The sequence below is a fragment of the Ahaetulla prasina genome, chromosome 1, assembly GCF_028640845.1.
Source record: "Ahaetulla prasina isolate Xishuangbanna chromosome 1, ASM2864084v1, whole genome shotgun sequence".
NCBI lineage: Eukaryota > Metazoa > Chordata > Lepidosauria > Squamata > Colubridae > Ahaetulla > Ahaetulla prasina.
This window is the reverse complement of record NC_080539.1, coordinates 277786647-277812250: the sequence shown is the minus strand read 5'-3', so window position 1 is coordinate 277812250 and position 25604 is coordinate 277786647. Positions and strand designations below refer to the sequence as shown.

Here is a 25604-nt window from a genome sequence, read left to right as displayed (position 1 = left end):
GGCCACTTTATAATATGTTTGTTTTAATTTCTTTTAATGTTGATATTGTGACTTTTTACTTGGCTGTACACCGCCCTGAGTCCTTCGGGAGAAGGACGGTATAAAAATTGAATAAAATAAATAAATAAATTGTATAGCAATTTAGAACTAAGGAGAAATTTCCTGACAGTTACAACAATTAATCAGTGAAACAACTTGCCTGCAGAAGTTGTGAATGCTCCAACACTGGAAGTTTTTAAGAAGATGTTAGATAACCATTTGTCTGAAGTGGTGTAGGGTTTCCTGCATAAGCAGGGGGATGGACTAGAAAACTTCCAAGTCACCTTCCAACTCTGTTATTCTATTCTATTCTATTCTATTCTATTCTATTCTATTCTATTCTATTCTATTCTATTCTATTCTATTCTATTCGATGTAACTTTTGCAAAGCATTCTATAATTCTTATTTTAGAATACTTCATTTTAATTATTTAGAATGAATTGGGGGTCACTGGTATACATTCATACAGAGTCAACATTTTACCTGATATTCTTCTTTTAGTTTATTCAACTCCACCTCAATTCTGTTATTTCTTTCAGTCTGTCTGCAGAGCAGTTGCTGCATATGTTGTAGAGAAACCATAATCTCCTTAATTAAAAAAAATAAAAAGTGCAATAGTTCAGATTATAGGATTACTCTGTAAAGTTCCCTATGATGGAATCATTAAATGCATGTGTGGGGATATGGCTTAGGACCTGGGTACTTACGGGACCGCCTGCTGTTACCACATGCCTCCCACCGACCCGTACGCTCCCATAGAGAGGGACTTCTCAGGGTGCCGTCCGCCAAACAATGTCGGCTGGCGGCCCCCAGGGGAAGGGCCTTCTCTGTGGGGGCTCCCACACTCTGGAACGAGCTTCCCCCGGGTTTACGCCAAATACCCGACCTTCGGACATTTCGTCGCGAACTCAAGACTCATCTTTTTATCCGCGCGGGGCTGGCTTAAATTGGGATTTTAATGTTAAATTTATTAATTTTAAACGGGTTTTTTTAGTATGGTAAATTTTAATCACTGGGCTAATTTAAATAAGTTTTTTAAATCGTATTTTAAACTTGTATATTGTATTGTCGGTTTTATTATGCCTGTACACCGCCCTGAGTCCTTCGGGAGAAGGGCGGTATAAAAATCAAATAAAATAAATAAATAAATAAATAAAATAAATGTGTGTCAATTGTTAACTAGGAGTTTATAATCTAGTCTTTCATAAGAAAATGTTGCTTATCTGTAACTGGTTCTTCAAGTGGCTAGCTGTCCATTCACCTGTATTAATATTGAGCCTGCATAAAGCTATTGCCTGGAGCCTTGCTTAGCCTCCACTATCCTCAATTTTCTAAAATTCTAAAATTAATGTGCAGTTAATACAGAAAGAGTATACCATATGATTATATACTAATGACCCACAATTATAGATAAGCATTCTTCTTCATCATAGTCTCTGTGCATCACACAGATAATTAGCAAATTTATTTAAAAGATTAAGGAAGTGTTTCTATTAAGTCAACACAGAGAAAAATTCATTCAAAAGATGCACTGTCTGGGCTTGAATATTTCTGATATAATACCTGAGAAAATGTGTGACCAAACTGTGTGGATGCAGAAAAACATTCAAGGGAATAGCATACAGCAGTGATTAATTCATGTGTACACAAAAATGTCACACATACAAACGTATCTATATACAAACACACATGCACATTTTTCTTTAGACCCTTCCTGTTCTGCTGTAAAGAGAGGAAGTAATTCAACTCTTGTGACAATTAATTCCACAATATGGGCCCCACCATTGAGAAAGCAGAATTGATCACTGATGTGAAACATAACCTGTTTCTCTTCTTTAAGTCTTGCAATTTCTTCCGTGATTTTTCCATTTAAATCTACTTCCTATAAATAAAATAAGCACATTGATATCAATTCCACTGGCCCCTTTAGTTGATTAATGTTTACTACTGTACTCAATAGTATGCTTACTTTAATATACAAGAAATGTAACGTGAACTTAAAATCTTACACTGTGTAGGAGGTATTAAGCAAAATAATTTAACATTCAAGTCATAAGTACATTAATTACAGCTGCCTAAAATATAAAATTTAAAGTCAGCTTTTTAAAATAAGCACAACCTCTTTTTCTAAATTAATAAGAAATATTAGAAAATACCATTGAATTTTTTTGTTGTAGTATTTGTAGCTCCAATTCCTTTGCTTTTATATTGAGATCTTCTTCCACTTTATATTGACAGGTAACCTTGGATTTTATCACATCTGATGTAACTTTCCTTAGTTCCTTAATAAATAAATATTAAAAATTCATGTATGCAACCTGGATGAAAAATTATACTTAAATAAACGCTTTTCTAAAATGACCAACTTAGATCAACTCAGTTACAGCAGTGATGGATACATCATTGGAAAAGTTGAAAGATCAGGTTAGGAACAGATCATCATGGAGAAAATCTATTGAAATGATCTACTGCATAGGATCAAGAAAATTTAATACCTACTTGATCAGTCAAACAGAAAGACCAAGCACATTATTGGCATTAATAGAAGTTTGGAGAATTAATTTGATCTACTCATTAACTGAACTGGGAATGATCCAGCTTTAGGCACAGAACCAGCTAGCTAACTTTTGGCCAGTCATTCTCTCTCTCTCAGTCCTAAGGAAAGGATAAACCACTTTCAAAAATGTTGCCAAAAAAACCAGAATGGACTTGTAAAAGAGAGCCAATTTTGATACAGTGGTTAAAGACATGAAATCAGAAGCTGGAGTAGCTCTTTTGGCAGAAGCAGCCAGGTGACTTTGAATGACATTCAGTCATTCTCTCTCAACAGCGGCCCACTATTTTTGAAAAACCTTGTGAAGAAAACTGAAGGGACTTGTCCAGGCAGTTGCCAGGAGTCAAGACTAACTCAAAGCCAATAATAATAATAATAATAATAATAATAATAATAATAATAATAATAATAATAATAATAATAATAATAACAACAACAACAACAACAACAACAACAACAACAACAACAACAACAACAACAACAACAACAACCCATATCAACCATCAGCACCAGTCAATGGTATTTGTGATGCCTTTTTAAATGTTCAGTTGACTGAGTTTCATGTTTAATGAATAAAGATAAATAATAAAAATTGGGAAGGGCTTGATAGGTGGATAAAAATGCCAAATCCAGTCTAAACATCTGGAAATTGTGCAATAATCTATCATCATCATCATAGAAACAATGACATCATTTCAGGAGTGATATTTATGATTAAATATATGCTTTCTACATTCACCCATATGCTATCTACATTGTTCTTTTTCTGTTTGAACACTACTAGAAATATTACTGGAGAATGCTAAATAGTTTCCTCTGTACAATAACAATATTGCCATATTACTAAAAGATCTGTCAGGTCTTCCTGATCTAAATGGAGCAAATCAATTAAAGAAGAAAAATCATCAATCATTAGTGATTTAGTTCTCTTTGATACTTTTAACAATGAAAAATCAGATATAATTTATATTATTAATATTAAATAATTGTTAATCTCATAAGGATTAAAGATCCCTAGTCCAATTTATCTGAATTATGGCTAAATATTTAAAATATATAAATGCATTAAAATATGGTATTGTTTGCAGTTCCTTTTACCTTGTTCCTTCCATTTTCTACCTAGGTTATTCACAGCAGCTAATGCAGCAAATAAACAGTCCATGCTTTGTGCTTATTAAATTACAAAGTATAGATCTCAAAGTCATAAATATTCCATCTTTCCATACCTCTTCCTTTTTTTTATGGGGTAGCCTGTTTAATATCTCTCTCTCCTTGAGTGTTCTGACGTTTACTTAGACAAATAGCAAAGGTTATGAATGCTATTTGTAGATAATATCAGAAATTCTTCATAATGGCATAGCATTGAACCAAGTATTCAAATGGTAGTAGCTTTATCTAGGAGGAACTAAGTTTGGTCTGTTTAACTTTTCTTCATAAAAATGGAATTCCCCTTATCACAGTCCAACACTTTAACTGTTCTGGACAAAATCATAAAACAGTGGAAAAATAGAAATAAATATTCCAGTTGCTGAACTTCATGAATATAAGGTTATATAAATACAGCTACTTTTTAAGGAAAATTATTTCAGTCATAGTCTGACAGAAGGTGATGCTACAAAGAGAAACTATTTCTAACCTATAGTTCTCTTCAAATGCTGATGCTGAAGTGCATGCAATGAAGCCAGAATTTTTTTAAAAAAACAAATGCTACTGGACAGTAGAATCAAAATAGCAAGCATGATATTCCTTCTGTTTGCTCTTGCCTAACAAGCATTGCCAAAATGCTGGACTTCCTGACATGACATTTTCTTTTTTAGAAGACACGTATAAGGTTTTGTGGTGGCTTATTATCTTTTGCTCTAACAGAATAGTGCTTTATATGGCATCTTCTACTCCCAGAAGCTGATAGGCCTCTCCCATTAACTAACAAGCAGAAAGAGAGAGGTGAATGCTATATCAAATATCTTTGGAAAAGAAATTACTTGCCAAGAAAACTGCAAGGACTTGTTCAGGCAGTCTCCAAAAATTGAACAGAGGGTATATGTGTATGTGTATAGCACTGTACAAAAGGGTATTAAATATCTTATTTACCGTATATACTCGAGTATAAGCCGAGTTTTTCAGCACGTTTTTTGTGCTGAAAAACGTCCCCTCGGCTTATACTCGGGTCTATACGGCTTATACTCGAGGTTTGTTTTTTTTTAAGCCCCTCGGCTTATACTCGAGTATATACGGCTTATACTCGAGTTTTTTTTTCTTCTTTTTTTCACATTTTACCGGACGGAAGCCCTGCCGGTGCAGTGAGAGGGCGGGGCGGGGGAGCCGCCAGCCTTCTCAGCTGAGGGAGGGAGGCTTTCCCCAACCGGTAGGTGCCTCATTTCCCACCCTCGGCTTATACTCGAGTCCCCAGTTTACCCCAGTTTTTGGGGTAAAATTGGGGACCTCGGCTTATACTCGGATCGGCTTATATTCGAGTATATACGGTATATACAGCTGAGATATGGTGGCATAGTGGTTAGAATGCAGTATTGGAGGCTAATTCTGCTAACTGCCAGCAGTTCAGCAGTTCGAGTCTCACAGGTTCAAGGTTGACTCAACCTTCCATCCTTCCAAGGTCAGTAAAATGAGGGCCCAGATTGTTGGGGAAAATATGTTGATTCTGTAAACCACTTAGAGAGGGCTGTAAAGCCCCGTGAAGTGGTATATAAATCTAAGTGCTAATGCTAGTGCTATAAATTGTTCTATGTCTTTTCTGTAACACAAGCCATGTGCAGCAGCATTGGTGGTGGGAAGCCATATCTACCATCTTTTGACCTTTCCATTGTGGTTGCACTGGCTGCACTACAAAAAGCAATAGCAAGAGCCAACACAAAAATTAAATCTGACTACATCTAGGTTGCATTTGATTGTCATGAAAATTAAGTGGAATTAATACGTTCCCTATACACATATGTTTTACCATTCCCCTCTTTAAAAAATTTAAAGTTTTTAATTGATAATTTTTAAATATTTCATCCAAGAATTTATGGAGCTGCATGAAGTTCTGAAGCCATAAATTATATATACCACTGTTATAAAATAACAATCCTATTTTTTATAAAATTAAATGTTACCATATTTTCAGGACTCACCAGGGCATATAACATAATAAAATATATTCTATTATATAGCAAAATATTGAAAGTACAATAATTATGAAAACACAATGTCTCATCAAATCCTATGCTCCAATAAGAACATTCACCTTATATTCTACTCTAAACCTTAAGACCAAAAAAAAAAAAAAGTGAGACTAGCTATTTCATCCTAGGCACAAAGCAAAAGAAGATTATTTATAGCATCAGACACAGAAAAACAGTAGAAACTGTCTTCTTAGGGATTACTGTTTATAACAAATGAGTTGGCAGACAAATCTTGATAACCTGCAATAAATTATTGGTGCTGATTACTTTAACAGGGTTCCCAATTGTTCAGATTATATGTCAACCTGTGTTTGGATGCCTTAAACTCACCTGGGATAAAACAAAATGAACTTCATACCTACCTTTTTTAGGTTATTTATCTCAGACTCTTGTGTTGTATTAATTGCTGACAAGTTCTTATTGAGCTGAATTGCTTCCACAACTTACATAAGGGATATGAAATAAAAAAATACCATTAAAATATAATCTTCATTGTATTACTTCACATATTCTACAAAGTGAGCTCATTTTAGAAAATGTTTTTGTAAACTTCTTTTCTGACAAGAAAGTTAAAATCTCTTTTGAAAAGTTAGAAGCAGTCTCCTTTGTTATCATTACTAAGTTGCATTTTATTAAATTGTTTCCAGAATGTATTACATATTTACCATTTTTTTCTAATTTCCCATGAGCACCTTTTATTATTTCAAATTGATTCATTATAACTGCATGGCATTTTTCAAATTTATTCAGTCTTTTCTGATAATCTTCCTTTGATGAATTGTACAACTGCATCTTGTGCTCCTGCAAAAATAAGGACAATTCTTTGATATGATGTAATGTCCATAAAACAATAATTCTAAATCCAGTTATTCTAATGTTAGCCTCATTTAAACAATGACTTTGTTTCAAACAAACAAGCTTTTGTCTGTAATAATTCAGAGTCAGGCTATATATAAATTAATAATAATAAAAATATATATGGAGCACCACTTGAATACAATCGGCACTGACAAAATCACTATCCATCAATTGTAAAAAGCAATGTTACCTGGAACAGCTTACATTCTGCAATGACACTTTTACTACCATCAAACAACAACATCTACCTATCCCAGTCCTTGTGAATAAAAATACTAATTCTAAACATCTAGCTGATTGTATGTCCAACCACAATATTAATAACAATGTCCTAATATCCTCCTGTATTATCTTTTGATTTTTTCCCCAATGTCTCTGTAAAAACAATGTAGAACAATATCTCCTGTACTTTCATTGAACATCTTTGATAAAAAGTGATACAATTTTTCATGACAATAAAAGTCACAAAGAGATGCATGAACACGCCACGTTCTTCTCTCCCAGACATACTAATCAATCAGGGCAATAAGCAGATTCAAACATAAATTTGATATCATAGAAATAGATTTACTAAATCATTCCAGTATACTGTACTAATAGTATTTAGATGTTTTGAGCAGCCATCAGAAGTAAAAGCAGTAACAATCTGTTATTTAACATTTAAAATTACTTTCAGAGTTCTATTAATGCACCCATAAATCTAAGACATACTGTCATTCAATTTTCTTGATGTCATTTTTATTCTGATCTTTTTTTTAATGTTAGTTAAGACTGGTGATCTGTACCAATAACATAGATATATCTTATATTCTGGCATTATGTCTTCAATTTTAAGATATTCCATACAAATAATATATGATCTGTCCACAAATTGCATTTAGAGGTATTCTAACTGATCAGATTACACTTCTCCCTCTTTTATTTCCCATTATGTACATAATTTGATTTTGATATTGTGATATTCATATATAGTATATACTATGTTACTTAAAGCTCAAAGGTGCTGGAAATAAAACAAACCTATATTCTGCATCATTGTGTTTACTTAATCCAAAATTTTGTGACCATATTTCTGTTTCCATATTCCCTACAGTTACACTGATTCCCGAACTTTCTGCACCTATAAATTTATTAATCGCTTCACTCAAGTGATGTAGAGATACATAGGAAGGAAACTCTGCACTTTCCCTTTTAAAAGATTCCCTTTTGTATATCTCTATTGGCTTGACTGATATTCTAAACACTTTCACTTCCTTTCTCAATTCAATTCTCATTCTCTTCTGATTCCAATCTGACCATTCCAGGCAGTGGTGGGTTTCAAATCCCATCGCTACCGGTTTACTCATGGGTGGGCGTGCGTGCAACACTTCTGCACATGCGCAGAGACATCCAGACAGGAGGGTGGAGCCTCCCCTGCCGCTACAAGTTCGTCCGATTTGCGGTTAACTGGTAGCAATCTACCACTGATTCCAGGTTTTTATCTGACTTCCTTTCTCTTTCTATAATGAAGGAAAAGCATGCTATACAGGCTCTTAGTTGTAGATAGCCTTAGGTAAAATACATTATTTTAAAATATACGAAGTTAAGCACTTTCCAACATTCTATATTCCAATCACCTGCTAGTAGTACTATGTCCCATCTAAATGTACATTTGACATATTATGTCATTTGCCATGAAATTTCTCATTGTCTGGTATTAGAATCCTACATGCTTGATTTATCATCATAAAAAGTTGCTGAATACACACAGATTATACATTTTGCTTCCTAAGAATACTTCGCTGGTCACATTTTATTTCTGGAATTAGGTTGTATTAGTATACTGGGGTTAATTATACAATGAAGATATGGTCAAAACAACCTCCAAAATATTTCCTTGCATATATTGTTCTATTATTTCCCTGGTTGTCAACTACTCCTGCTTATCTTTTATTCTCCTGCTTAAAATAGCAGTTCCTGCCCTAGGCACAACAAAATGAGGATTAAGCATGGCTGGAATGTTGCCTCCACTTGTATGTGCTCTAGAATATTCTCTGCAGGTGAAAAATAATACAACTTAAGTTTGTATTAATTGTATTTATTAATTGCATTTAGTTCACTTTGGTTTTTTAAATGCATTACCCTGTGAAACGAACTTGGTTCTTACTAAATATGAAATCTGTAGAACTAAATTTATATATTTATCTCTTTACATTTAAATTTACACTTAATTAAATTTATATGTAATTATTAATTTATACAACCAGACCACTCCGGTAGCAAGATCAATTGCAATCTGTTTTACAACTAAGAAGTTCTCTGCTTGATTTTACTTCTGATTAAAATTGGATGAAACATTCATAGTAGCCATTTATGAATTTTTTTCCTGCCATAGTTGAAAAGAATACATTCAGGGGTTTTTTCATGGACATTAATATTTTTTTGGAATTTCAGCAAAAGTGGACTAATCTCTCTATACTTTAATAGGCATTTACAATGAAAAAATTATATATACCATAGTTAGAAAAACGGGGGGGGGGCATTTGGAAATATAACATTTAGTATAAAATTTCTCATGTTTATAGAAAATCTTCACAGATGACATGACTTATTTTGCTCTCTATATCAGTTTTAGGATTTTTTTGGTTGTTGTTACTTTTTTTCTTTTCCTTTTCTTCCTTTTTTGAAAATATGCATAATATATATACCTCCAGGGAAAAACAAGCAAACAAAACAACCTGGAAAAATATTTCAGGGTCTAAGCATGATACATTAAAATATTTAAGGCTGTAATTTTTGACTCAATTGCAGCAAAATCAGCTAGTTTATTAATATGATGTAAAGAGTGGGCTGTCCAGGTTCCAGAAAAACCATTATTTTTTTAAAAAAATACCTTATGCTATACAATCCCAGATGACACACATGCTAAAAACACATTTATGTCCTAGTTCCTGCTAATAGGAAAGGGGAAAAAATGAACTCTAGGAAAATTTTGGAATATATTAATGTAACACCCTTCATGTAAAGCTCTGTTGTTTGTTACAACTGAATACAAACATTCACACTTGGCCATTGAAATAGATTAAGGAATCCGTTCTTTTATGTGCAGCAGTAGTAATAAATAGGATCCAGACAAAAATAGGGACAGCGCTCACTGGAAAAATGAAAGATAAAGGATGAGACGTGGATCTCAATCTATGATCCTTTTCCTTTGTTATCTCTTGATGCAGTTTTATTCTTATCAGAAAAGCAAAAACCAGACTTGATCAGTAAGGGAGTTGCTACCATACTCCAAAGGCCAGCTTTATGCTTTATTGAACATCTGGTTGTGTCAGAGTGGTGTTCTGCAACAGGTTTGCTTTCCATAGGCATTCAAATAGCATGGTGAAAATTCTCTTCATTATTAAAATATGATTTCAAATCATCACTAGCCAAAGCACTTGTATGATTCTGAATGTATTTTGTAAATATCAGATTTTATCATCTTTACTCTAACATATTAAGAAATTATCAAATAAGTTCCAAATCTACTTTATATCTGATGCATTAAAAGTAAAAGTAAAATAAAGTGTCATTTGTAAAATTAAGAATTAAAATGTATAACAGCCATATCTTTGTGTGTATGAGTGTGGGTAGTAGAACACAACTTAAATAAAGAATCTAACTTAAAAGTGAAATAGGATAAACACATTTTACATTGCCTTTGATCTTTAACTTGTAGCCTTATCTCTCAGGTCAAAGGACATATTATTCAATTTCACCATATTTTGTGTAAAACCACTGTAGCGTTGAAGATGACTTTCTGTACAAATGTCATGGTACTTAAGGCTAAACTGGACTCTAGTTTTGAGCTTCTTAATTAAAATAACAGTTTATAATGGCCTGACAATATTATCTTTGTTCTTTCCAGTTGAGCAGCAGCAGAATTTTCACAGCTTTTAGTCAATCAAGCTTAGCAGTGTTTGAAAAGCTCTCTTTAAATTCAAACATGATTCAGAGTGGACTGTTCAGGACTGCATAATAGTGGAAGAAGAGGAACAGTATTTTATATTCCCTTTTTTAAAATCAAAATTCAAATAAAATGCAGGTCTCGTATACATATTTTAATTATAAATACTGCCTTCCAAATAGAAAATAAGATTCATCAAGACACATGTCACTTTAATTCATGTAGCTCTTGCTAATAAAAATAGGTGGCAAATGAGAATGCACAAATGAGAATGCACAAATGAGAATTTCAAAAGAACAAAAAAATCAAATATTGCTTGGACAAATAATTTTAGAAATATTAACGTAGCATTCAATAAAAAGCAGCTTGAGTTGCCTACCAACCAATGTCAGTGATATATGTATAATCTAAGTGTTGCAAGAGTTCTTAATTAGAATTACTTCACATAAAATGCAAAATGTTTGGCATACAGTTCAGCTTTTTCTTTCATGACCAGAGGAAGAGTCATGTTTCCAAAATAACACCTATCCATGGGCATAATGATCTCATATGAATAGAATTTTCATTCATTGAACAAGACAATAATATTCTATTTTTCCTTATAGCACTTACCATTTCATTAAGCTTCTTTTGCAACATGTATTTTGAAATCTGTTATAATAAAAACAAATAGTTTTATCAATATTTAATTAGCATAATTAATTATGTTAATGAATTTAATATCAGTTCAAAATTATTTGTCATTATACTATTATGTTAATATTAGTTAATATGTTAGTTGTTAACCTAATCTTCCGTAGCTTCTTCTCTGGTAATATTGTACTACTAACTAGAGGGTTCAATACATTTGCTAGGCCAATTCTCGAATACAGCTCATCTGTCTAGAACCCACACTGCATATTGGACATAAATACAATTGAGAGAGTCCAGAGATACTTTACATGAAGAGTCCTCCATTCCTCTACCTGCAATAAAATACTTTATGCCACCAGACTTCAAATTTTGGGCTTAGATAACTTAGAACTATGCTGACTTCGGTCTGACCTAAGTGTAATACATAAAATTATCTGCCACAATGTCCTACCTGTCAAAGACTACTTCAGCTTCAACCACAATACACAAGCAAATAATAGAAACAAACTCAAGGTAAACCGTTCCAAACTCGATTGCAGAAAATATGACTTCAGTAACAGAGTGGTCAGTGCCTGGAATACACTACCTGACTCTGTGGTTTCTTCCCCAAACCCCCAAAACTTTAATCTTAAACTGTGTACTGTTGACCTCACCCCATTCCTAAGAGGTCTGTAAGGGGCATGCATAAGTGCACCATCATGCCTACTGTCCCTGTCCCAATATTCCTTTTTATTCTTACTCTTTTTGTGTATTCAAATTATGTTTATACCTTTACATGTTATCTTATATATGCTTGACAAATACATAAATAAAATATTTTAAGTAAATGATTACAAATTTAATATTTTGAGGGGGGGTTAGTACCATGGTCTATCAGCTTCCAAGCTATTACACACAACCAAGTCTTCTCTTTTGTGATTAAAAAAATAAATAAAGAATCAGTGACAAAACTAGTCCATCATAAATGTAGAACTCACGACAAATAAATTTCAGTTTAAAAAGTCAACCCATAGCAAGATGGGCAACAAACAAATTTAATGACTAAATATTTTTTCTCACCTTTCATACTTTATGCATATTGATGAAGTAAAAATAATAGTTTATAATGTTTTTTTAAATGTCAGTTATGAAAATTTCATTCAAGAATCTTATGATTTTCTGTGCATTAACTTTCTTGATTGGAAAAAAGATCTACCTGGATATTTTCAGTTGTATAACACTGAAACGCTAGATTAATTTGTGGCACTGCAGATACTGCTGCACTAAAATTTTCTGTCAGTCCCAGCTAGCATGACAACAACACAGATTATATAATATGTGTACTCTAACTACATCTGGGTATTCAGAAAATTTTTTACCAATCCCTTGCCAAGTCTCCTGACCAAAGTCAGCAGCCATAAAGCAAGAGAACAATATCTAAATAACACTGGCTAAACAATGGTGAATAATGATTAAGAATGGGTAGATAATTTTTGACTTGCAGAATTTTCAAACAAGTCTTCCAGGACCAGAATTACAACTAGTCTTGTTAAATTAAAGTATCTATAAACAATCTGAAACAAGGAAAAAGCAATTCCAAACTTGGAATCATAGAAAAATAAATGGACAGGACAGGATAGGTCAGGACAGGACAGGGTAGGGTAGAATACAAGATGGACATATGGATGACCAACTTTTCATATTTTTGCATTAAAAAATGGCAGACCATTAGTGCTATCAATCCTATATTGTGATCAGCAGCTGCTATATAAGCAGAAATTTTACAAGCCAATATCTCCACAAACAATATGTTCAAAGAACGCTAAAGCTAAACCCATTCACCCAAATAAATGTCAGTTGTGTCAATAAAATAATAGTTAATCTATATTTCAGATTTTTTTAATTCTTAAATAGAAAAATAAGATTTCTCTAGTCCATGTGCTTCGAAACGAAGAACAAATAGTGCAAGAAGGAAACAACATGCATTGGAGGAACAGCTCCTTCCCTTGATAGTAAGTGGGATTTAGTTAATATCTATGTTGTAAAAGGGAAGATAAGGTGCAGGTTCTCAATAGCTTTTGAAAAACCATCTCCTTATAGTTGCTGCTATCAGAATTGCATAAGAGTGTGTTTCTATTCTGAATAAAAGAAGCCCGATAACTTTCCTGATCAACTAAGAAAAGAAGTGATTCTGTATGTTATCCAAATACGTTCTATAAAATAGAATATGTGAACTACTTTAGTGCAACTGAGCTGGCTGAAATAAAATCAGAAGTATTTCACTCCAAAGCCTTTGTTATAATCAGTTTAAATAAGATTCCACCACTAGATGATTTTTCCCCAAGTTTATCTTAGTTAAGAAAAGCAAGGGAGCATTTATTACTTTAAAACTATGTAACATGCTCACCCAACCATGAAGTACACTATATATCACTTCTGCTGTGTCATGAATTGAGCAGGGCATAACAAATCCTTTCAGCCTTTTGCACAGAAGGTCAGCAATGTGAAGGAATTTGCTTTTACAATAATCTCAGCATTAACTGGATTATTAAATAAACAAAGAATGACATCAAAATAACCAAGCTATTTATAAAGTTAATGGGAAAAAAGTAATCAGTACAGAATTAATGGCAGATAACATTTTTTTCCATTGTGGCAGAGTAAAAAAAAAAGCATAAATAAATAATGCTTAAAGGATAAGATTTTAGTAAAATGTCCTATATTCATGTCAAGGTGTGGCTTAAAATTTGGGAATAAATATTTAATAGTCAGAAGTTAGTCTGGTTTCATATAGTTCCAAAAGATATTTCAGAATTCCTTTTTACTTTTTTTGCTTGACAGATTTTGTTTTTCTTAAACTTAAAACAGAAGAAGCACATCCAGGTAATAATTTCTATAAAGTAGGCACTTTAATCTAAATTTAATTATTCTACCATGAACATTTTGGGAGTTAAAAAAAAGTCTCTCTGTGAAGTTTTAGTTTTCTTGGCAAGAAAAAAATTATTTACTTCAGGATTAAATTGAATACAACTGAATTTATACTGCAATTCACAAATTGTAATCATCATTTTATGTCTACTTCAAAAATAAAAAGAGCAAGATAAGATTTAATATAAGTCTATAAGAGATGACTTCTAAAATTCTGTATACAGAGCTGCAGCGGAACAGTTCCCATTCCACCAAGAAGATTGAAACATCACAAAAAAGTAAGTTTTTCTTTGGTGATGGTTGTTGTTGTTGTTGTTGTTGTTGTTAGGAATCAGCAATTTCCTTTATGTTCTCAGAATCATTTCTTATTTGTTCAGAACATTATTTGAATGAATGGGGAACTAGTACTTAAAATGGAAATGTCACAGATCTTGTCCACCCTACCATTGTTTCTTTAGCAAAAGTTGCTAAAATTTTGTCTGTTCTACCTCACTGCCTTGTTGAAAAACAGCTTTTCATTTTTGTAAAGCTATCTCTAAACTAGGAGTTCTCAAAATTTGAAGACTGCAGTCTCTTTAAATATTACATGGATTTGTGAGCTCCATCTCATGAATAAAACATATGAATTCACTGGAATAAGGAAAGGGCATGAAATAAATATAATATTTCCTAAAGCTTTCATCATATTTTGATTTAACTTTACTTTTATCAGTAACAGTAAATTAGCCATATTTAGCTATTCTCATACTATCCAAGAAGTTTGATTAGCTTTTTAAAATGATCATAATAATCTGTATTCTAAGCAATTTAGCTAGAGTGAGCTGAAGATTCTCTTTCCCATAGTAGACTCCTAAAAGAAAGTCCATATTTTAATCTCACCAAATCAGTAGATCTCAGAGGAATATGATTTGAAGCTATGAGAAGAATCTATTCTTGATTTTATCTGGCTTGAAAAATTTCTACAACATTTGTTACATCAATCAGATTTATGATTCAGTTGAAAGCAGTCCAAACACAATCAGACTTACATGATTGCTTCTGATCACAACCTATAGAAATATTTTATAAATTGAAGGCATTACCTTTGTCCATTCAGAATCAGTTAATATGCTTTGGTATTTATAGATTCTTGGAGATGTTGTGCTCTCAGAGCTTCAGATTGGGAATCTTTCCATCACATGAAACACCTTATTTCTTTGGAAGACGATTAGAAATCTCAACTTGTACTTCTGGCTTTACCAAACATGAATCAAGTGCTTTAATTTACACTATGTGTTTTTTGTCTTCAATTTACTGTTGAACAGATTTGTATTCATTCTCAAATATAAAAAATAATGAAAAGACAAAAGATAGAAAGATAGAAAGATCTTACTCATGCTTTGAAGTTAACCGAGGCTTCTTTAGCTACATGGTTCTTATAATCCAGGCAGAACTACTTGGAGATCTACATATATCTTTTATTTATTATTTATTTATTTATTTTGTCAAGCATATATAAGATTACAAATATAAGTATAAACATGATTATGAAATGGATACGAATAAATGGGGACATTAGGACAGAAATGGTAGGCACATTGGTGCGCTTATGCACACCCCTTACAGACCACTTAGGAATGGGGTGAGGTCAACAGTAGATAGTCTAAAGTTAAAGTTTTGGAGGTTTGGGGAAGAAACCACAAAGTCAGATAGTGCATTCCAGGCATTGACCACTCTGTTGCCGAAGTTGTATTTTCTGCAATTGAGTTTGTAATTGCAATCGAGTTTGAATCCTGTACCACTCTGTGGCATATAGGCTTGGCATGACTGTTGTTCTGCTGGTGTAAGTCAGCATATAGTACTTGGTGAATAAAAGGGGAAAGCGGCTCAGTTTTAGCCTTGAAAAGTAGCTCTGCTATCACAAAGTCTGATGGGCTAACTTAGCTCCTTGCCAGGGGTGGTGTGGGAAGATTCTGAGAAAGATGTCCCATTGGTCCAGCCTGACATATGGGTGTTAGGAACTAGAATTCTGGTGTGAAACCACCTCCTTGGTTGCTGCCAGTCTAGATAAAAATTAGAGAGGAAAGGAGAAGAGAGGAAAAGTCTATGCATGGAGGGAACAAAGTAGACAAATGTTGAGAGAGAAGTGAAGTGTGCAGAGTTGTCAGTTTCTGTCCAAGAAGGGAGAAGAAAAATCCAGGGACAACTTCCTTAGAAGAAAGGAAGGGAAGACGACAAGAGTTAGAACTCCACCCAAGATCCAAAAAGGGAAGGAGGGGATCAGCTGTCAGTGGCAAAGTCCTGATCTCTGGAGGACAGAGAAGAAAATCTTTAGAAACATTCTGCCCCCAATGGAGAAGCAGTGCGTATTTGGCTAAGCAGATCCAGAAGAAAGTCAAATTGTGCTGAACACACTGCAGTAATTCAATCAATTCCTTTCTTTTTGCACTCCCTCCCTCCCTCCCTCCCTCTCTCCCTCTCTCATTAGGCCAGAAACAGAGGAGGGAATTGGACTGAAAGGGGAAAGAAAACAGAGTAACTAGTAGGGCAGTTGAAGGAAGATATAGTCTCTGAGATGGAGATCTAGGAGGAAATCTGACACTGAATGAACACCTGGACTTTGTGGTAAATAGTAAACAAACAACAAACCCAACTGTCTTGTTTCTATGTCCATTAGCCCTGTATAGATCAAAATATATCTACAGTTCAAAAAGAAAGTCGTCATATTGTAATACATCGAACCAGCAATGTACAGGAAAGTTGTGTGTCTGATTCTGACCAACTCATGTGTATGAGCTTTTCTTTCTTTGAGAATAGAATTATGTTATGTTCAAAATTTATCAGAACAAGCTCTAATATGACGGAGATATATCACAAAACCTCATCCTTTCCAACCTGATGGTGGAGAATAGATAGGATCCTATGACTCTTCAAAGAAGTGAGAGAAAATGAAATTTTAAGAGGTTGGCATTTTTTTGACTTGACCCATTACAATACTGTCTTGAAGAGCATTTACGTAGTGATAAGTTCATGAAAGAAATAGTGATCCAGCATCTCTCAGTATGAAGAAAATAAAATATCTGATATTAGAAATCAGAAAAATTTCTTGCTTTTCCATACTGACAGAAAAATTACAGCCATAATAAACTGTGATTAATTTTTCAAAACCTACAAAATATATGTTAACACATGTACTGTTACATATTTCTGCATTTATTGTATGTATTGGGGAACATAAGGGGTGTCAAACTAGATTTCATTGAGGGCTGCATCAGGGTTGTGTTTGACCTTAGGGTGGCAGGAGTGGGCATGGCTGGGGTGGGCGTGGCCAGCTCAATGTCACTTATGCCAGGGGTGCCTATGGGCGCCCAAGCACTCTACCAGAGAAAATTGGCTCCTGAGCTCCATTTTCACTGGCAGAGGCACCACCGGCTGGTCCTTTCCTGTTTTCAAGACACGGGCCAGATCTAAGCACTCCATAGGTCGGATCTGGTCCCCAGGCCTTGAGTTTGACATCCCTGGTGTACACTGTATCTGTTTTGGAGAGGACCAGCCTGTTACGGTCTCTCATTCTAATCAGCCGTACACATTTGTTGTAGTTTATAGAAGTTGGCCATAGCAAAAGCTGCTGAGATCAAAGATTCCATGAAAGTTATGACATAATATACTAGAACATTTTGTTGTTACTGGCAATGGGAAGAGGATTTCTTATTTTCTTTTTGAGTAGATACGTTGTTTTCCTTAGCCTTTGCAAAACAAATCTTTTCAATCTTACACAGGAAACACATAAATAAAAACTAAATCTACTAATCAGATGACTGGGAAAAGAGTAGGGATTCATGTTCTATTATTTTTCATTCAACCGGCAAAATCAGATTATTCACTACACCCATCATGAATAGTCTTCACTGTTGTACTCTATAGAGATAGGACCTAAATAAATAAATCTTGAATTCAGTGTTAAGGTACCTGTAAGTTTTTAAATGTTTCTTTCAGTCCTTCCACTTCTCTCTCTTTTGATTCCACAGCAAGCAGATGTTTTCCCTTCAAAGAAATATTTCTTACATCATGGACTTCTTGAATAAGTCTTCTAAAATTTATTTATCATTATGTATAAATAATAATAGACTGAATATAGATGTGTACATTTAGTTTGTAAGCACACATACTTGAGAAAGGCTAACTCCCAAGGGATCCAATGGAGAATAACTAATAAAATGTATATAAGGATGTCATGATGCAAACTCTGTAATTTATATACTACTATACAAATATGTAAAGACAGAGTTTGTATTGTGATGTCACACATGTCACTTTTCCATCATTGTAGCCAGTTACAGGCACTTATGTTTCTCTGTGTTGAATACAGTTATTGAATGGGATTTCCTGTTGTACTGATTTAAAGAATGGAAATATACTTATTCCAAGGACATTGAAAACGATACTGAAGAATATATCTCGTTTTATATTCTTCTAATATACAGTAATTTATTGTCTCTATTTGAAATTGTTATAAAATAATCCACAGATTCTGTCTTAATATGTAAAGAAATTATTACTCCAATTTTATTTTTTGTTTTGCAAAATCAGATATTTTTACTTTTCCTATATGGCACTTTGCATAGCACAATATGCAGTCAGCTTCTAAATTATATTCACACATTCTACTATTTTATAGTAACCTGCCAATTGCAAAAGTTAGCTTCATCACTTCTATTAAGTAATTCACATACAAACTTCATTAATCCAAACATTGTATAATTATTTCTTTAGATTATATTTTGACTGAAATCTAGAATGGGTGATTTATTAGTATCTATTTATTTATTTATTGAATTATTTAGCTTCCCATCTCACCAATCAATTTTTACAGTATCTATCTATGTTAAAGAATCCATTGTTTACAATGTAGATTTTTTTTAAAAAAAAAAGACCCTAAACAATAACACAATATCATTTTTAAAAAGATTATAATGGTACCCCAGATTCATTGAAGTATTTCATGTACTCTTAGGAATATAGCTGAACATGAACATTTGGGAAGCTATGTTGAAAGGCCATCAATATTCTTAGTGGGACTTATCAGTTATTGTACACATTGTTATTGGAAAGTAAGAAATGAGCCCCTGCCAGTACCTTCCACACAAAGCATTTAAATACTCAACTGCTAACTGAACATTCATTAATTGAACAAGTAAATTATACAAGTGTTGATATTACCTTTTCTTCTTCCATAGCAATCATTTTTGCTTGAAACTTGTGTCAAGAAGAAAAATAAACAGTTATGTTCAAACAATATTCAACATTTTAGCCAAACCAAATCATTTTTATTTAAGTAATATAAAATATAATTATAATATTATTATTATATTATAAATATAATAAAATATAATTGGAGCCGTGGGTGGCTCAGGCTGTAAGATAGCCTGTTATTAAAAACACAGCTGCTTGCAATTACTGCAGGCTCGAGTCCCACCAGGCCCAAGGTTGACTCAGCCTTTCATCCTTTATAAGGTAGGTAAAATGAGGACCCAGATTGTTGGGGGGGCAATAAGTTGACTTTGTATATAAATATACAAATAGGATGAGACTATTGCCTTACACAATGTAAGCCGCCCTGAGTCTTCGGAGAAGGGCGGGATATAAATGTAAATTAAAAAAATTACATTGTAACCTTCCAGAAAAATGTATTAATTTGCACTGCAAAGGAATCTGCTTTCCCAAATGAGAGCAGAGTCCTCACTGAAACAAAAACCTCAATAACTGTATCAGATATGAATAAACCTCAATGTTTTATTATTCCAAAATTGGTTATCTATGGAAAAATGCAAAACTTTTCTATTTATACAAAATTATATGTTTATTAATTACATTTATATCCTACTTTTTACAATAGGAGTAAACATAATACTCCTATGTGGGTTTCTATGGCTGAGGGTAAATTAGGACCTTGGTCTCCCTACAAGTCCAACAGTTTAACCACTACTCCATCCAGTTTTCAAGGAAATGGAATAGAAAGAATGACAGGAAATAGTTTTGTTAAATAATAAAACAAATTTTCAACTACAATTAATGATTTTATGAGATTATTATCAGACACATGTGGAACAACAGATGTTAAAGCAATATATTAAAGGACTGTTCCAATATCAGTTCTTTCTGTTTAATCCTTTCACTTTAGTAGGAATGTTAAAACAATGTTTTATGGATCTGTAAGATCTTATTTAGAAAATTGTAAGTTTTTAAGTGGTTCTGCCTTTGCTACCATATCTACACATTTCTCCAGTTGTATTTTCTGTGCCAATTGATTATAAAACTGAAAAGTCTGCTTTTCATTAAGTAGAACTTAACAACTTCATTTTCTTTGGGCTTCCTACAGGAAGAAAAAAAGAAAGCAATTTCCCCTTTCAAATTTAAAGACTCTGTCTTGAAGATTTTAAACTAAATAAAAACTATATTACAATAATAGACCAACATAAATTTTAAATTATTAATATCCAGATGCTTTATTTTAATTTCATGACAGTTAAATTAATCATGAATCATCTTTTTAAAGAATCTCCTAAAATTCTAAATACTGCTTTTCCAGGGGAGAGAAAAACTTACTAAACCTCATTAACTGATTGGATGCTACCATGTCAACATTCAGGTCCACCAAATCATGTTATAATTGTTTGTTGATATCTAGTGAGAGGGAGACCATGGAACGTGTAAAGAATTAGTTTCCTAGATAGAGATTTGGATTTAGATCCTATCCCCCCACTTGGAACAAAGGGTTTCTGAATTTCTACAAAGCAAATTAGGCAATTTTTTGATTACCTGAAAAATACCTGAACCATATTTTGTGATCAATGTATTCAAGCCTAGTAGTTGTGCTCATTTTTACTGTGCTGGGATTAGCCTCGCTGCTGCTGGACTGAAGTCAGAATTTTCAGAGTAATTATTGACGTAGCTCCTTGTGGCAGATGAAGAATGCAAACCATGCTAATTATCCTCACTAATTCAATAAAACAACTTAAAGGCAGCATATATTGTGTGCTATTGGGACACACAGTGGAACTGGGATATTCTCTGAGGCAGGGGTTAGTATGCAGGGATTGTCTATATTTACATCTTTTTTTTGATATCCTAGATTAGAAAGTGATAGACTCTTCTGATCCTATTAAAAAGTGCAGGATCTCCACCCTGTGTCTATATGTGACTTTTATTTTAATACAGTAATGATAAATAATAAAAAATTATCGGGTTTTTTTTTTCAAAAATACTGAAAGGATTTTTTAAAGTCATAGTACACTGACTCTGCTTAGTATGTCCAGCAATGTAGAAGCTTTCTCTAAATTAAAATGTGACTGCTGAAATCCTGAGGCTTACTATGACCCATTTACTGAGTGCTTTGCTAATGTAATCTCTTGACCAAGGATTATAGAATCGCATTGACTTGTTATATTTTTATAGACAGTTGTAATCTGACAACATTAACAAACTGCTTGGAGGAGTGAGGTTTGTTGCTTGTTCTTTAGACCATTGTTCATCCTAGCTTTTGCAACAGGTTAGAGTTGGGTTGGGTCTCTAGGTCTTTGAGAGCTCTCCTTCATAATGAAAGTCCTCACAGCTGTAAAGGTGGCAATGATGAAGCATCAGCTGAAGAAGACAAATTTGGTCGCAGAGCCCTGGATAATTACTATTTAGTCTCAAAACTATGTTTCTTGGACAAGGTGTTGGAGTCTGAGGTAATCTTTTAATTCTAAGTAATGTTGGATACTCTTATCTATTTAGATAAATTCTGATCAAAATTTAGGCTTGGTTATGAGAGGGATATGATCCTGCTCGACCTGTTGTATGACTTATATTGGGGAACAAATGGGAAAAGTGTACCCTGTAACCTCTTCTAGGTCTCTTAATAACTTTTGATACTATTGAACATGAAATCAACTATAAAATTCTTCAGCCTTCTAATCTGAGCCGAGCACATATATCCTTCCCAATGGAATGGTCTTCAGTATGGATACTATGAGCATCTATTGTACCACATTACATTCCCTACTCTTTTCAACGTATTTATTTATTTGTAAAATTCATTGGCTGCACATCTTACCTTATATATTTAAAGTTGATTTGGGCTGAAATTATTATTATTATTTATTATTTATTAGATTTCTATACCACCCTTCTCCCGAAGGACTCAGGGCAGTGTACAGCCAGAATAAAAACCCAAAAACAATACAATATACAATTAAAACAAAATTAAAAAACTTATTATACAATTTGGCCGAAAAACTTTAAAGTATTTAAAATTCTAAAAACTCATTAAAATTCATATAAAATTTAGAAATATAAAATATAAATTTAAAATACAACAAAATTTAAGCCATATTTATTAATATAATAATTTATATTATTAACATAAAGTATAACTCTTGATTTGTTACTGAAGGGTTTCTTTGCTATGGATGAGAGTATACAACCTAATACTTAATTTATATAAAACAAGCTACTCCAGACAGAAGCTGACATTGGATCTTGCAGATACTACCTCTTTGCTTTTCTTCCAACTGAGTTCAATATAACTCATTTCCAGGAAAACGTCGATTGTAACCAAAATCTTGTGAATTCAAGGTTGACTCAGCCTTCCACCCTTTATAAGGTAGGTAAAATGAGGACCCAGATTGTTGGGGGGGCAATAAGTTGACTTTGTAAAAAAATATACAAATAGAATGAGACTATTGCCTTATACATTGTAAGCCGCCCTGAGTCTTCGGAGAAGGGCGGGGTATAAATGTAAACAACAACAACAACAAAAAAGAATTCCTATGGCAATATTACTTTCCACATAAAGCAAAATTAATCTGTTTAGAAACATAGTAATTATTGCTGAGGAAAAAAGTATCTTACTTGTTTTTTTAAAGTTGTAATGGCTTCTGCATGCTGCTTCTTTAATGCTTCTTTCTCATGCTGAACAGCTTCCTATTTGTTGACAATAATTTTAAATCTAATATATTAAGCTGACCTTTAAGCACATTTTTTAAAAGTCTCATCAGTTACGATATTTATTTATTTAGAGAATTTATATGGTTGCCTACTCACTTTCAGTGATTCTAGGCCACTTACAAAACATAAAAGTCCAATACAAAAATAGTAAATACCTAAACCTCTCAACTATCATTATCACCATACCATTAGTACATTAATATTTAATTTTCATACAATTTAATCTTAGTTCATAATGATGGTTTTTTAAAAAGATAATAAATAACAGCTTAAGTAAGCCATACAAGGTAAAAATAACAATTACTTTCTAATCAAGGTGAAAAAGGATAGGTTTATTTGTGTGACAAAAGAGGCATATATTTTCTATAAATTAGTATGAAATAGAAGCAACAATAGGATAATCTTCCAATAAGTATGAAACACTTCATATTTTTTCCTTTCAGTTCCAACATATGATTTGTTTTCCAAAGTAATTAAATTATTCAAAGCAGTAGCGATCTTGAGTCTTGGACTATATTTAGAATTTTCTGGATTAGATGAAAATTTTAAAAAGGCATTGGAATACAGCTTCTTCAGATTTAGTTTTGCCGATTCTAAAAGTAAAGTTTTAAACACACATGTAACAGTTTTAGGATTCAATTGATTATTATATCCACTAAATTTAACACTAGGTATTTAGCGGAAGTATATTAAAAGGTTCAGATATCAGTTTTTCCTTATTCTTAAATTTCAGTGAAAAGATCAAAAAGTATGACAAAGTCACCAACCTTCTGCCATACAAGGTCCTGTTTTTCAGCAACATGTCTGCTAATTTGTTTTTCATAAAGATTTTCTGAATCCTAATTTCAAAATTAAAACAAAATCATTGTTGTAATATATGGTAAGATTTATTATTAAAATATTTTCAAAGGATTAATAATCTGACTGAAATTGATTTATCACTGAAAATTATTTCTTTATGTCAATGCATTTTCTTACTTTATCATCCTAAAAGTCTTAAAAGTTGTATTTATGCAAATGAGAATACATTTAAGACCATGGTGGATTTTTTTTGATTAAAACAGTCCATGGCTGGGTTTGACATCTTCCCACCCAGCATAACATCTGCAAATGAATTTATGGAAACCTGTTCACCTAATCTTTCTAGGAAATGGAATGGAGGGAGATTACTAGTCTATGAAGTTCTTTTTACAACCTGCATGCATTTTCACAGTATTTCTTTATTCAGGACAATCTTAGAAGAACAAAAGGGATAATACATATGAAATTTATACATCAAGTCCTTTCCACAGCAAGACAAAAAGCATAATTCATATGAGATTTTTAAATTCCACCTCTTCCATAGTCTGAAAGCAAAATTTTGTTTCGCTGCTATATTCAGTGGTGGAAGGACAGTTCTCTTTTTAATTCACTGTAGATTGCAAACTTTTTAAAGCTCATTTGAAATAACATCCTTGCAAATTAACCCTCTGTATTACAAATAAGGGATCTTTTTAAAGAAAAGTCCGTTTACAGTATCTATTCATCTTCAGGCTGCCTATCTGCTATGCCCACAGATGAACTCCTAAACAAGGCTGCTTCTCATGGATCTGATAAATCTACCCACGGATCCTAAAATGTTCACATTTTTTATCAGTTGTCAAAATTCCCATCAATGCTTCAGTAAGAACACAGGAAGCTGGCCTAGCATTGTCTTTTTTAAAAAAGTATTTTTTAAATATTTTATTTAAAATGTTTAAACAAAGATTAAAAACAAACAAAAACTAATATAAGAGTCTCTCCTAGATCTAGGTTTTATGTGCTATAACAAAAACGAAGGAATCTGTATTGTGACTACTAGTCTAGTAATTCATGTACTGTCTGACAGGTGAAAAAGTCCTGCTATGTTTCCCTCAAATATTTAAAATGACCCAAAGCGCCTCTGTGAGTTTCGTGCGCTAGATACACACACACAACTTACAGAGGTGCTTTGGGACATTTTAAATATTTGGAAACTGCTGGAATAGTCTGATAATGTGCATGTATGCCAGTCTTCTGATGAACAGAAAATGGAAGGTAGAAAAACTGTCAATTTCTCCCACAATCCCTTTGGAGGAACTGAATTTGAAGGAATTATCAAATCAACATTTGGACTTGAAATTCAAGACTGGATGAGAGGAAGAATGTAGCCAAAGATCAACTTAAAATAATGTATAGCTTCTAATGCCTGATGCATATTTAAATTCTAGAAAAAAATTAGTTTAGTTTAAACTATAGAAAAAGCAAATAAAGCAAAACAAAAAAGTGGTGCAGTGGTTTCAATTACATTGCATCTCAGTGAGGAATAAACACCATTTAATCTCAGCCAGAACTGAAACACTGTTAATTCACAAAAATATAAAATGTCCAAAGTTCCTTCCAAGCTGGCTTACAGATTCCAGAAATTCCACAAAATTTCTTGCATAGTTTGTCTTTATCTGCAGGTGTTTCTACTTTGTCTATAGCTTAAACTAAAGATTTTTTTCTGGAATTTAAATATGCATGAGGTATTAGAAG

General features: G+C 33.0%; 1 protein-coding gene across 1 annotated transcript in view; it reads right to left on the bottom strand.

The window, feature by feature from the left end:
- CCDC73 (coiled-coil domain containing 73) overlaps window positions 1-25604 on the bottom strand; it is a 63759-nt gene that overhangs the window by 15363 nt on the left and 22792 nt on the right. Inside the window, exons 3-12 of the mRNA XM_058161755.1 lie at window positions 23837-23908; window positions 22974-23045; window positions 19302-19337; window positions 18051-18125; window positions 11175-11213; window positions 6442-6577; window positions 6139-6218; window positions 2197-2322; window positions 1863-1922; window positions 524-628 (exon numbers count right to left, since the gene is read on the bottom strand). Of these exons, the coding sequence (XP_058017738.1) occupies window positions 524-628; window positions 1863-1922; window positions 2197-2322; window positions 6139-6218; window positions 6442-6577; window positions 11175-11213; window positions 18051-18125; window positions 19302-19337; window positions 22974-23045; window positions 23837-23908 (801 nt within the window). The remainder of the gene's footprint in view (window positions 1-523; window positions 629-1862; window positions 1923-2196; window positions 2323-6138; window positions 6219-6441; window positions 6578-11174; window positions 11214-18050; window positions 18126-19301; window positions 19338-22973; window positions 23046-23836; window positions 23909-25604) is intronic.